The 17,453-nt window shown below is 34.0% G+C and overlaps 1 protein-coding gene across 4 annotated transcripts in view; it reads right to left on the bottom strand.

The window, feature by feature from the left end:
* Window positions 1–46: 46 nt before the first annotated feature.
* The window catches only part of LOC102805978 (uncharacterized), a 32,908-nt gene continuing 15,501 nt past the window's right edge, over window positions 47–17,453 (bottom strand). For 3 of the 4 annotated variants that reach the window (XM_085494217.1, XM_085494219.1, XM_085494218.1), the window contains exons 4-8: window positions 5,333–6,145; window positions 3,597–3,827; window positions 2,766–2,978; window positions 1,333–1,542; window positions 47–327 (exon numbers count right to left, since the gene is read on the bottom strand). In XM_085494217.1, coding sequence (XP_085350343.1) covers window positions 116–327; window positions 1,333–1,542; window positions 2,766–2,978; window positions 3,597–3,827; window positions 5,333–6,145 — 1,679 coding nt within the window. In that variant the 3' untranslated portion in view covers window positions 47–115. The remainder of the gene's footprint in view (window positions 328–1,332; window positions 1,543–2,765; window positions 2,979–3,596; window positions 3,828–5,332; window positions 6,146–17,453) is intronic. The other variant, XM_085494220.1, reaches the window with a different exon arrangement.

The following is a 17,453-nucleotide window of genomic DNA, read 5'->3' as shown; positions in this document are numbered from 1 at the left end:
ATAAACTATGTCGTCATTACTCGTACAAAAAAAAACGAAAAAAAAATTGAAGCAGTATAATTTATGATAATTTATGTTAATATCACAAAATCAGTATTCAAAGGCAGCACTGTGATTAAGAGCCATAAACTTCTACTTCACATAAAGTTAACCAATTGTTATGGTCTTTTAGTTGTACACCAACATAACGACCACTCAGCTGACAATCAAAGGGAATTCTTTCTTCATATGTGTTGGAATTCCAGTCTATTTGAACACCACATTGGTGATTTTGGCTTATATGAGGATCGTCCCCAATCAAAACTACAGCACCATCAATTCTATCTTCTGTAATATACAAACATGACAATTTTCACTTATTAATAGAAATGTGAAATTATATTTCACCTCGCAGGGAATAGTGGTGAATAATTAAAAAAAAAAATGTCATCACCATCACCATCAATCCAGACCATAGCTTCATCTATTGTTTCAGCTGCAATATAACAGACGTACCTTTCTCTGAATAAGTGAATGGGAATGTATATTGAAGCTTGTAGGCTATATAGTGGTGATCATTCAATGATCTGAATGTTAACATCAATCAACTTCATTCACTTAGTCAGCCGCAATATTTAAATGAATGATTTCTAAACAGTAAGAATATAGTGGTAAATAACTCGGTATCATGCAAAATAAAACATGTCGAGAAGCGTTCATATGGACAACGGGCCATTTCCAAAGTTCATATATGTGGGTGTCCGTTCATATATGTGGGTGTCCGTTCATATGAATAATCCTTAAAAGCAAATAGCCGTCAAGATCTTGTTACGAGTGAGATAGCCAAAAGATTTGTTTTCTGTCCACAAATAGTTTTCCATTGCGATATACTTATTATTGAATCTCTGATTTTTAGAGCAAGGAACGTGAGTATGGCAAACAATGTTACACTACTTATATGACTGAACCAATTATCGTAGCCATCTCGTACTCATCGAGATTTTGACGGCCATTTGTGCCTAAGGTATATCAATGTTTTTGAAAGCGTAACCATTGTCTAAATGGCTGACAACCAGATACCATATTCGCTTTAATCACATTTCTACCATATATGCAAGTTTGACGTCATGTGAATGCTTAGATACCAGAAAACGCTGATTTCAGAAAAGTTGAATCATATCATTTTACAAATATTTTATCTGTTATACGCATCATACTTACGTGAATCAGTTTTGTGTTTCAAGATCATGTGAATTCATTGTGAATATTTAAAAAAGATGCACATAGTGTTCTAACATTGATCAACTGTTATGTACAATTTCATAAAATCATATTTATGTTATTATAGCTTACCGCAACAATCTCCACGATTCGTTATAACCACTTTAAAAATATCGTAAGTTGATTCCAAATCTACTTTCCACCAACTGTTTAGTTGCTTTATCGTGTGCATGCAACTCTCTTGACCATACATCGAAGAATCATTTCCATCTATTGCACGAACTGGCAGTCCTCCAGAAGCAGTAGTACTCTGGCTGGCAATTCCATTTACAGCAATATTTTCTAGATAACACATACAATCATAAAGTGAATATTGTATAAGTGTGACAGTTCACTTTTTACATGATTTATATTTTCCTGTTTAGGGTATTTTGTTTACATGAAATGTCATTTTTTCAGGTAACTGTTTAGAAGTAGGGTTGATTTGGCAGCAACTTAGATAATTAGCACTGTGGTTTGATGTTTTTCATTCATTCATTCATTCATTCATTCATTCATTCATTCATTCATTCATTCATTCATTCATTCATTCATTCATTCATTCATTCATTCATTCATTCATTCATTCATTCATTCATTCATTCATTCATTCATTCATTTACAGTTCCTTCATTAGTAATGCATTTTCGAAATAATGGTTCATACATCTGCGTATTTGCATAATTTGATCACTGTATGCACCATTCACTGGACTGGTGTTATTTTAATAATAACGACATAGGATTTTTGAATGGATTTCGACTATTCGACAGTACATACTTAGGAATGTATCATGTTTACATTGTGCTGTACGAATGTTTCTTAATATTATTTCTGTATTCATATCTAGGTTTCCTATTTTTGTATGTGTTTGTCCGTAACATTTATCTCTGATACATTCATACTTACAACATAATGTGGAATTACAGAACGGAGCTAATCGACTTTCATCACTACTCTGTCTTGTGCATGATTTGTATTCAAATACAGTAAGTTTTATATAAACTACCTTGGATTGAACAATTCTAGTATTTTGACGACCATTTTTATTGACCATATTTTAATGAGATTGTATTGTCTTGGCTTTTTGCTCAATATCCGGAAACAACCATTTTACTTCAAGTATGTATATAGATATATATATATATATATCAGGATAAAGCTACCACCCATCCTTTTGTTGGTCAGATTTCATTAGACAATTTTGAACAGCGACGCCAGGCACCTCTGTCTGATATGAGTAATATATTGACTTGTATATCTTATTTTGAGGTAATTTTTAAATGTTTTCTCTAAACATGCAATTATATACAAGATCAGCAAAGATAAAACAAAGTAGAAAAAACGTTACCAAGCAAGTGCTTTAAGTGGAACGCTAGTGATGAAAGTGAATACATTTAACATTTGTTTTCTTGAAATGATCCGAATAAAGGGATAGCTGTTCCATTTCACCGTCACACTTTCATTCACGAGTATAATATTTATTCAGTGAAACTTCTAGTAAGCATTTATCACTTGTTCCTTACCTATTGCCATCACTTGCATTTCACAAAGGTTAAGAAGATCAGTTCTGTCCACAAGCTGCAGACTGGCGTAACGTCCAACAATCGGACTGTCACATTCAAATACGATGTCTGACTGACTGGTTTGTTCTAGTGTAACTAATTCACCGCAGCGGGTATTATTAGATATGAAATCCGATAAACCAATTCTAACCTCGCTGTTCAAAATACGCGTTTCTGAAATAAAATCACAGAACTATTAAAAATGAATAACAATAGTTGTATTATTAATTATACCATTGACGCATTTTTGAAACCTTGATTGTTCACCTAGTTGTTGTTTTTGCTGTGTTATTGTAGAACTGTGAGCGGTATACAAACACAATCGGCATATTTCACCACTATGTGGTATTACCTATTCCTGAGTTATGCTTTGTTAAATATAAAACCAAACGTTCTTATTTTAGCTTTTACACACATTATTTTAGCCATAAATATTCGACGATAGAGTGATCAATTTTATTTCATTTGCTGTTAATTTAAGGTATACCATGTTCACAAAGATCTAAAGCTATTGATTGCCTTTTGAAACATGTTTCTGGTGATCGCACAAACCAACTAATTGTAGTCTAACCTTAATTCATAAGACACCTTACACAATACATAGTCATTGTCTTAAATTCAACGAAACACATTTTACATCTTATATCTTGGACTAAACCTCATTTTTGTTTGTGCGCGTTCCAATCATATCATATCATATCATATCAAACTACTCGTACTCTGCAGCACCTTGAAATGCTGTCCTTGGGTGTGCTTGGTCGATTTCACAAACAATTTTATACCACAACTCACCACAACAACCTTGGCGATTAGTAAGAATTACATTAAATACAAGGTAATTGGCACCAAGATCAACTTTCCACCAGGCACCAGTTTCCTTGCGTGTGGAAGTACAACTTTTACCCTGATACCAGTTTGTGTTAGTATTACCATCCACTGCATTGGATGCTGGGTAGGAAGGTGACCAAATGGTACTTAACATCGCTGTCTTGTTAAAGGCTACGTTCATTAGCACTGGCTGTACTAGTAAAATTAAATCAAATCAAATATATTGTTATAGGTGATGTTCTAACGCTGTTTACACACATAAAACAGGTTTACAATGGTCAGTATTATTGTAAATTACTGCTTAATTATGGGAAATGTGGTAACAGAGAATAATATTTCTAAACGCACAAGATGACAACGGTCATTTCACTATTAGGCAGACCATGAATGACGCCGATTACAGTAATACAGTCTGAGTAGGTTGTACCAACGTATTATTTTCTATTGAGCAAAATTCACTGAATCACATATTACCCAGGAATAATTAATAGCTCCGTGCAATCGCAACAATACCGAGATCAGACGGAAACAACTGCAAATTATTCCAGAAACGCACAAAACTGCATTATTATAATATTCTGAGTCGATACTATTAACTTTGACAACAATATTGAAAACAAGGAAGCGGATTGACAGCTTAGATAGCCACACAGTAATACCATTACTCCGACAAATAACATTTGATATACATTGTCATAGCCATGCAGTGTGATTTCGAAAAATCACATACATCGTTATTCACTGTTGCCATGACAGAAGTAACAGAGCGAACACCTCATTTTAGCAACACATGAATACTAGGATATTCAAATAATAACACATGTTTGTGAGGGCAATGTCACGATTGAATAGTCGGTACACATATTAACATTATATCCCGTGAAATATGAAGACAACAATTAAAGAAATTTATAATGACAGTGTAATGAATGTCGAATTATTAAAAAAAAATACAGTAATGTTTTACCGGACACTGTAGATGTAAACTAAATCCACATAACAAAAAATGTTCATTGAGGTAAACGTGTTCAATTAAAATTTGACAATCTTAAACACAAATAGGCAGAACGGGATTATCATTTTCTAAACATTTAGCAAAATCATTCGTATAGCGGTCATCGGTAACTCGACAATTTGTATATTAGAAAAGACACTCTCTCTGTAACATACATATGCAGATATTTTTCTTTAGATTTTGAAAACCGTGATTTAACCTAAAGTTCGTGTTTGACATCAAATGTAAGCCGTGTAATATTCTGAATGCGAAATTTTAGTTTGAAATTCAAATATGTCAGTAAAAAATATCAGTTGATTCACTATTTGTTTTTCATGCTTTACGTGGCTGAGACTTGTCTACAGACTATCTACTGCTAGCTAACACGTACGAGTTACATTACATTATATGCAGAACTCCTCACATTAGTTTTATTATGAACACCTTGTTCGTTTGGTAACAAATCCCTAAATAAATATTAAAGCTAGTATGCACTGCCGTGGTGTATCACTTTATTGTTGTAGGTTTTTAAATTTGATTTCAGGATTCTGCTGAATGTAATTAATTGTTGAAATTAATAGAAAAACCATCAACTCTTGTCTTCTGCATGATATATGTGCGCTATCGGAAATATATAGTCATGGCTTATTTAAAAATAATTTATTATTTGCTATCAAATGAAGCAAAAATACATATATACATATACCTGTTTCTTCCGTTGTCATAATAACAGTAGTGGTGATTGGAGGTACAGTGGGAAAAGGCATTGTTGTTAGCGACTGTGTTGTATGGGGAAAGAGTGTACTTAGGGAAGATGATGTGTGTGGTACAGTGGGAAAAGGCATTGTTGTTAGTGAATTTGTTGTTACAGTATGTGGTACAGTGGGAAAAGGCATTGTTGTTAGTGAATTTGTTGTACGGGGAAAGATTGTACTTAGGGAAGATGATGTATGTGGTACAGTGGGAAAAGGCATTGTTGTTAGTGAATTTGTTGTACGGGGAAAGATTGTACTTAGGGAAAATGATGTGTGTGGTACAGTGGGATAAGGCATTGTTGTTTGTGTCACTGGTGAAAATGTAGCTTGTGTTAACATTGGAGATGAAGATGTTTCTAATATTGTTGAGCTATCCGTATTTGGAAGAGTAGAGCGACGTTCAGCAGAGCGAGTTGACAGAAGCGCGGTGAGTGTTGGTGCAGTACCAGTCGAAATAGGTGTTTGAGAGGTGAGTGATGGTGCAGTACCAGTCGAAATAGGTGTTTGAGAGGTGAGTGTCAGTGCAGTACCAGTCGAAATAGGTGTTTGAGAGGTGAGTGTCGGTGCAGTACCAGTCGAAATAGGTGTTTGCGTCAGTTGCGAGGTGAGTGTCGGAGCAGTGCCAGTCGAAACAGGTGTTTCCATCATTTGCGAGGTGAGTGTCGGTGCTGTACCAGTTGAAATAGGTGTTTGCGAGGTGAGTGTTGGTGCAGTTCCATAGGAAGGAACCCCCGTGGTGTTTGTATCATTAAGACTGGTTGTATCTGAAAATTAAAACATAATCACGTTAAGAAGAAAAACATTAATTTTGACAACAAATCAACATTATTTTGTAGCAGTATTTAATCTACAAATACTAGATCAACCATCGTCTATGTAAACCGATTCTATTCTGCATTGTATCTTACATACACATATCCACATACACACTTTCTCCCTATTCTATCTTACACGCACATATCCACATACACACTTTGTCCCTATTCTATCTTACATACACATATCCACATACACACTTTGTCACTATTCTATATTACATACACATATCCACATAAACACTTTGTCCCTATTCTATCTTACATACACATATCCACATACACACTTTGTCCTTATTCTGTCTTACATACACATATCCACATACACACTTTGTCCCTATTCTATCTTACATACACATATCCACATACACACTTTGTCCTTATTCTATCTTACATACACATATCCACATACACACTTTGTCCCTATTCTATCTTACATAGACATATCCATATACACACTTTGTCCCTATTCTATCTTACATACACATATCCACATACACACTTTGTCCCTATTCTATCTTACATACACATATCCACATACACACTTTGTCCCTATTCTATCTTACATACACATATCCACATACACACTTTGTCCCTATTCTATCTTACATAAACATATCCACATACACACTTTGTCCCTATTCTATCTTACATACACATATCCACATACACACTTTGTCCCTATTCTATCTTACATACACATATACACATACACAATTTGTCCCTATTCTATCTTACATACACATATACACATACACACTTTGTCCCTATTCTATCTTACATACACATATCCACATACACACTTTGTCTCTATTCTATCTTACATACACATATCCACATACACACTTTGTCCCTATTCTATCTTACATACACATATCCATATACACACTTTGTCCTTATTCTATCTTACATACACATATTCACATACACACTTTGTCCCTATTCTATCTTACATACACATATCCACATACACACGTTGTCCCTATTCTATCTTACATACACATATTCACATAGACACGTTGTCCCTATTCTATCTTACATACACATATCCACATACACACTTTGTCCCTATTATATCTGACATACACATATCCACATACACACTTTGTCCTTATACTATCTTACATACACATATTCACATACACACTTTGTCCCTATTCTATCTTACATAGACATATACACATACACACTTTGTCCCTATTCTATCTTACATACACATATCCACATACACACTTTGTCCCTATTCTATCTTACATAGACATATCCACATACACACTTTGTCCCTATTCTATCTTACATACACATATTCACATACACACTTTGTCCCTATTCTATCTTACATAGACATATCCACATACACACTTTGTCCCTATTCTATCTTACATACACATATCCACATACACACTTTGTCATTATTCTATCTTACATATACATATTCACATACACACTTTGTCCCTATTCTATCTTACATACACATATCCACATACACACTTTGTCCCTATTCTATCTTACATACACATATCCACATACACACTTTGTCCCTATTCTATCTTACATACACATATCCACATACACACTTTGTCCCTATTCTATCTTACATACACATATCCACATACACACTTTGTCCCTATTCTATCTTACATACACATATCCACATACACACTTTGTCCCTATTCTATCTTACATACACATATCCACATACACACTTTGTCCCTATTCTATCTTACATACACATATCCACATACACACTTTGTCCCTATTCTATCTTACATACACATATCCACATACACACTTTGTCCCTATTCTATCTTACATACATATATCCACATACACACTTTGTCCCTATTCTATCTTACATACACATATCCACATACACACTTTGTCCCTATTCTATCTTACATACACATATCCACATACACACTTTGTCCCTATTCTATCTTACATACACATATCCACATACACACTTTGTCCCTATTCTATCTTACATACACATATCCACATACACACTTTGTCCCTATTCTATCTTACATACACATATCCACATACACACTTTGTCCCTATTCTATCTTACATACACATATCCACATACACACTTTGTCCCTATTCTATCTTAAATACACATATCCACATACACACTTTGTCCCTATTCTATCTTACATACACATATCCACATACACACTTTGTCCCTATTCTATCTTACATACACATATCCACATACACACTTTGTCCCTATTCTATCTTACATACACATATCCACATATACACTTTGTCCCCATTCTATCTTACATACACATATCCACATACACACTTTGTCCCTATTCTATCTTACATACACGTATCCACATACACACTTTGTCCCTATTCTATCTTACATACACATATCCACATACACACTTTGTTCCTATTCTATCTTACATACACATATCCACATACACACTTCGTCCCTATTTTATCTTACATGCACATATCCACATACACACTTTGTCCCTATTTTATCTTACATACACATATCCACATACACACTTTGTCCCTATTCTATCTTGCATACACATATCCACATACACAATTTGTCCCTATTCTATCTTACATACACATATCCACATACACACTTTGTCCCTATTCTATCTTACATACACATATCCACTTACACACTTTGACCCTATTCTAACTTACATACCCATATCCACATACACACTTTGTCCCTATTCTATCTTACATACACATATCCACATACACACTTTGTCCCTATTCTATATTACATACACATATCCACATACACACTTTGTCCCTATTCTATCTTACTTACATATCCACATACACACTTTGTCCCTATTCTATCTTACATACACATATCCACATACACACTTTGTCCATATTATATCTTACATACACATATCCACATACACACTTTGGTCATATTCTATCTTACATACACATATCCACATACTCACTTTGTCCCTATTCTATCTTACATACACATATCCACATACACACGTTGTCCCTATTCTATCTTACATACACATATCCAAATACACACTTTATCCATATTATATCTTACATACACATATACACATACACACTTTGTCCCAATTCTATCTTACATACACATATCCATATACACACTTTGTCCCTATTCTATCTTACATACACATATCCACATACACACGTTGTCCCTATTCTATCTTACATACACATATCCACATACACACTTTGTCCATATTATATCTTACATACACATATACACATACACACTTTGTCCCTATTCTATCTTACATACACATATCCACATACACACTTTGTCCCTATTCTATCTTTCATACACATATTCACATACACCCTTTGTCCCTATTCTATCTTACATACACATATCCACATACACACTTTGTCCCTATTCTATCTTACATACACATATCCACATACACACTTTGTCCCTATTCTATCTTACATACACATATCCACATACACACTTTGTCCCTATTCTATCTTACATACACATATCCACATACACACGTTGTCCCTATTCTATCTTACATACACATATCCACATACACACTTTGTCCCTATTCTATCTTACATACACATATCCACATACACACTTTGTCCCTATTCAATCTTACATACACATATCCACATACACACTTTGTCCCTATTCTATCTTACATACACATATCCACATACACACTTTGTTCCTATTCTATCTTACATACACATATCCACATACACACTTTGTCCCTATTCTATCTTACATACACATATCCACATACACACTTTGTCCCTATTCTATCTTACATACACATATCCACATACACACTTTGTTCCTATTCTATCTTACATACACATATCCACATACACACTTTGTCCCTATTCTATCTTACATACACATATCCACATACACACTTTGTCCCTATTCTGTCTTACATACACATATCCACATACACACTTTGTCCCTATTCTATCTTACATACACATATCCACATACACAATTTGTCCCTATTCTATCTTACATACACATATCCACATACACACTTTGTCCCTATTCTATCTTACATAAACATATCCACATACACACTTTGTCCCTATTCTATCTTACATACACATATCCACATACACACTTTGTCCATATTATATCTTACATACACATATCCACATACACACTTTGGTCATATTCTGTCTTACATACACATATCCACATACACACTTTGTCCCTATTCTATCTTACATACACATATCCACATACACACGTTGTCCCTATTCTATCTTACATACACATATCCACATACACACTTTATCCATATTATATCTTACATACACATATACACATACACACTTTGTCCCTATTCTATCTTACATACACATATCCACATAACACTTTGTCCCTATTCTATCTTACATACACATATCCACATACACACTTTGTCCCTATTCTATCTTACATACACATATCCACTTACACACTTTGTCCCTATTCTATCTTACATACACATATCCACATAACACTTTGTCCCTATTCTATCTTACATACACATATCCACATACACACTTTGTCCCTATTCTATCTTACATACACATATCCACTTACACACTTTGTCCCTATTCTATCTTACATACACATATCCACATAACACTTTGACCCTATTCTATCTTACATACACATATCCACATACACACTTTGTCCCTATTCTATCTTACATACACATATCCACATACACACTTTGTCCATATTCTATCTTACTTACACATATCCACATACACACTTTGTCCCTATTCTATCTTACATACACATATCCACATACACACTTTGGTCATATTCTATCTTAAATACACATATCCACATACACACTTTGTTTCTATTCTATCTTACATACACATATCCACATACACACTTTGTCCCTATTCTATCTTACTTACACATATCCACATACACACTTTGTCCCTATTCTATCTTACATACACATATCCACATACACACTTTGTCCCTATTCTATCTTACATACACATATCCACATACACACTTTGTCCCTATTCTATCTTACATACACATATCCACATATACACTTTGTCCCCATTCTATCTTACATAAACATATCCACATACACACTTTGTCCCTATTCTATCTTACATACACATATCCACATATACACTTTGTCCCCATTCTATCTTACATAAACATATCCACATACACACTTTGTCCCTATTCTATCTTACATACACATATCCACATACACACTTTGTTCCTATTCTATCTTACATACACATATTCACATACACACTTTGTCCCTATTCTATCTTACATACACATATCCACATACACACTTTGTTCCTATTCTATCTTACATACACATATCCACATACACACTTTGTCCCTATTTTATCTTACATACACATATCCACATACACACTTTGTCCCTATTCTATCTTACATAGACATATCCACATACACACTTTGTCCCTATTCTATCTTACATACACATATCCATATACACATTTTGTCCCTATTCTATCTTACATACACATATCCACATACACACTTTGGTCATATTCTATCTTAAATACACATATCCACATACACACTTTGTTTCTATTCTATCTTACATACACATATCCACATACACACTTTGTTTCTATTCTATCTTACATACACATATCCACATACACACTTTGTCCCTATTCTATCTTACATACACATATCCACATACACACTTTGTTTCTATTCTATCTTACATACGCATATCCACATAACACTTTGTTTCTATTCTATCTTACATACACATATCCACATACACACTTTGTCCCTATTCTATCTTACATACACATATCCACATACACACTTTGTTTCTATTCTATCTTACATACACATATCCACATATACACTTTGTCCCCATTCTATCTTACATAAACATATCCACATACACACTTTGTCCCTATTCTATCTTACATACACATATCCACATACAATCTTTGTTCCTATTCTATCTTACATACACATATCCACATAACACTTTGTCCCTATTCTATCTTACATACACATATCCACATACACACTTTGTCCCTATTCTATCTTACATACACATATCCACTTACACACTTTGTCCCTATTCTATCTTACATACACATATCCACATAACACTTTGTCCCTATTCTATCTTACATACACATATCCACATACACACTTTGTCCCTATTCTATCTTACATAAACATATCCACATACACACTTTGTCCCTATTCTATCTTACATACACATATCCACATACACACTTTATCCCTATTCTATCTTACATACACATAACCACATACACACTTTGTCCCTATTCTATCTTACATACACATATCCACATACACACTTTGTCCCTATTCTATCTTACATACACATATCCACATACACACTTTGTCCCTATTCTATCTTACATACACATATCCACATACACACGTTGTCCCTATTCTATCTTACATACACATATCCACATACACACTTTGTCCCTATTCTATCTTACATACACATATCCACATACACACTTTGTCCCTATTCAATCTTACATACACATATCCACATACACACTTTGTCCCTATTCTATCTTACATACACATATCCACATACACACTGTGTTCCTATTCTATCTTACATACACATATCCACATACACACTTTGTCCCTATTCTATCTTACATACACATATCCACATACACACTTTGTCCCTATTCTATCTTACATACACATATCCACATACACACTTTGTTCCTATTCTATCTTACATACACATATCCACATACACACTTTGTCTCTATTCTATCTTACATACACATATCCACATACACACTTTGTCCCTATTCTGTCTTACATACACATATCCACATACACACTTTGTCCCTATTCTATCTTACATACACATATCCACATACACAATTTGTCCCTATTCTATCTTACATACACATATCCACATACACACTTTGTCCCTATTCTATCTTACATAAACATATCCACATACACACTTTGTCCCTATTCTATCTTACATACACATATCCACATACACACTTTGTCCATATTATATCTTACATACACATATCCACATACACACTTTGGTCATATTCTGTCTTACATACACATATCCACATACACACTTTGTCCCTATTCTATCTTACATACACATATCCACATACACACGTTGTCCCTATTCTATCTTACATACACATATCCACATACACACTTTATCCATATTATATCTTACATACACATATACACATACACACTTTGTCCCTATTCTATCTTACATACACATATCCACATAACACTTTGTCCCTATTCTATCTTACATACACATATCCACATACACACTTTGTCCCTATTCTATCTTACATACACATATCCACTTACACACTTTGTCCCTATTCTATCTTACATACACATATCCACATAACACTTTGTCCCTATTCTATCTTACATACACATATCCACATACACACTTTGTCCCTATTCTATCTTACATACACATATCCACTTACACACTTTGTCCCTATTCTATCTTACATACACATATCCACATAACACTTTGTCCCTATTCTATCTTACATACACATATCCACATACACACTTTGTCCCTATTCTATCTTACATACACATATCCACATACACACTTTGTCCCTATTCTATCTTACTTACACATATCCACATACACACTTTGTCCCTATTCTATCTTACATACACATATCCACATACACACTTTGGTCATATTCTATCTTAAATACACATATCCACATACACACTTTGTTTCTATTCTATCTTACATACACATATCCACATACACACTTTGTCCCTATTCTATCTTACTTACACATATCCACATACACACTTTGTCCCTATTCTATCTTACATACACATATCCACATACACACTTTGTCCCTATTCTATCTTACATACATATATCCACATACACACTTTGTCCCTATTCTATCTTAGATACACATATCCACATATACACTTTGTCCCCATTCTATCTTACATAAACATATCCACATACACACTTTGTCCCTATTCTATCTTACATACACATATCCACATATACACTTTGTCCCCATTCTATCTTACATAAACATATCCACATACACACTTTGTCCCTATTCTATCTTACATACACATATCCACATACACACTTTGTTCCTATTCTATCTTACATACACATATTCACATACACACTTTGTCCCTATTCTATCTTACATACACATATCCACATACACACTTTGTTCCTATTCTATCTTACATACACATATCCACATACACACTTTGTCCCTATTTTATCTTACATACACATATCCACATACACACTTTGTCCCTATTCTATCTTACATAGGCATATCCACATACACACTTTGTCCCTATTCTATCTTACATACACATATCCATATACACATTTTGTCCCTATTCTATCTTACATACACATATTCACATACACACTTTGTCCCTATTCTATCTTACATACACATATCCACATACACACTTTGTCGCTATTCTATCTTACATACACATATCCACATACACACTTTGTCCCTATTCTATCTTACATAAACATATCCACATACACACTTTGTCCCTATTCTATCTTACATACACATATCCACATACACACTTTATCCCTATTCTATCTTACATACACATAACCACATACACACTTTGTCCCTATTCTATCTTACATACACATATCCACATACACACTTTGTCCCTATTCTATCTTACATACACATATCCACATACACACTTTGTCCCTATTCTATCTTACATACACATATCCACATACACACTTTGTCCCTATTCTATCTTACATACACATATCCACATACACACGTTGTCCCTATTCTATCTTACATACACATATCCACATACACACTTTGTCCCTATTCTATCTTACATACACATATCCACATACACACTTTGTCCCTATTCTATCTTACATACACATATCCACATACACACTTTGTCCCTATTCTATCTTACATACACATATCCACATACACACTTTGTTCCTATTCTATCTTACATACACATATCCACATACACACTTTGTCCCTATTCTATCTTACATACACATATCCACATACACACTTTGTCCCTATTCTATCTTACATACACATATCCACATACACACTTTGTTCCTATTCTATCTTACATACACATATCCACATACACACTGTGTCCCTATTCTATCTTACATACACATATCCACATACACACTTTGTCCCTATTCTATCTTACATACACATATCCACATACACACTTTGTCCCTATTCTATCTTACATACACATATCCACATACACACTTTGTCCCTATTCTATCTTACATAAACATATCCACATACACACTTTGTCCCTATTCTATCTTACATACACATATCCACATACACACTTTGTCCATATTATATCTTACATACACATATCCACATACACACTTTGGTCATATTCTATCTTACATACACATATCCACTTACACACTTTGTCCCTATTCTATCATACATACACATATCCACATACACACGTTGTCCCTATTCTATCTTACATACACATATCCACATACGCACTTTATCCATATTATATCTTACATACACATATACACATACACACTTTGTCCCTATTCTATCTTACATACACATATCCACATACACACTTTGTCCCTATTCTATCTTACATACACATATTCACATACACACTTTGTCCCTATTCTATCTTACATAGACATATCCACATACACACTTTGTCCCTATTCTATCTTACATAGACATATCCACATACACACTTTGTCCCTATTCTATCTTAGATACACATATCCACATACACACTTTGTCCCTATTCTATCTTACATACACATATCCACATACACACTTTGGTCATATTCTATCTTACATACACATATTCACATACACACTTTGTCCCTATTCTATCTTACATACACATATCCATATACACACTTTGTCCCTATTCTATCTTACATACACATATCCACATACACACTTTGTCCCTATTCTATCTTACATACACATATCCACATACACACTTTGTCCCTATACTATCTTACATACACATATCCACATACACACTTTGTTCCTATTCTATCTTACATACACATATCCACATACACACTTCGTCCCTATTCTATCTTACATGCACATATCCACATACACACTTTGTCCCTATTTTATCTTACATACACATATCCACATACACACTTTGTCCCTATTGTATCTTACATACACATATCCACATACACAATTTGTCCCTATTCTATCTTACATACACATATCCACATACACACTTTGTCCCTATTCTATCTTACATACACATATCCACATACACACTTTGACCCTATTCTAACTTACATACCCATATCCACATACACACTTTGTCCCTATTCTATCTTACATACACATATCCACATACACACTTTGTCCCTATTCTATATTACATACACATATCCACATACACACTTTGTCCCTATTCTATCTTACTTACACATATCCACATACACACTTTGTCCCTATTCTATCCTACATACACATATCCACATACACACTTTGTCGCTATTCTATCTTACATACACATATCCACATACACACTTTGTCCCTATTCTATCTTATATACACATATCCACATACACACTTTGTCCCTATTCTATCTTACATACACATATCCACATACACACTTTGTCCCTATTCTATCTTACATACACATATCCACATACACACTTTGTCCATATTATATCTTACATACACATATCCACATACACACTTTGGTCATATTCTATCTTACATACACATATCCACATACACACTTTGTCCCTATTCTATCTTACATACACATATCCACATACACACGTTGTCCCTATTCTATCTTACATACACATATCCACATAACACTTTATCCATATTATATCTTACATACACATATACACATACACACTTTGTCCCAATTCTATCTTACATACACATATCCATATACACACTTTGTCCCTATTCTATCTTACATACACATATCCACATACACACGTTGTCCCTATTCTATCTTACATACACATATCCACATACACACTTTGTCCATATTATATCTTACATACACATATACACATACACACTTTGTCCCTATTCTATCTTACATACACATATCCACATACACACTTTGTCCCTATTCTATCTTTCATACACATATTCACATACACCCTTTGTCCCTATTCTATCTTACATACACATATCCACATACACACTTTGTCCCTATTCTATC

This window comes from Saccoglossus kowalevskii, chromosome 20 (assembly GCF_978046115.1).
Source record: "Saccoglossus kowalevskii chromosome 20, keSacKowa6.1, whole genome shotgun sequence".
Taxonomy (NCBI): Eukaryota; Metazoa; Hemichordata; class Enteropneusta; family Harrimaniidae; genus Saccoglossus; species Saccoglossus kowalevskii.
Note: the sequence above shows the minus strand (reverse complement) of the source record. Positions and strands in the feature narration are given on the sequence as shown.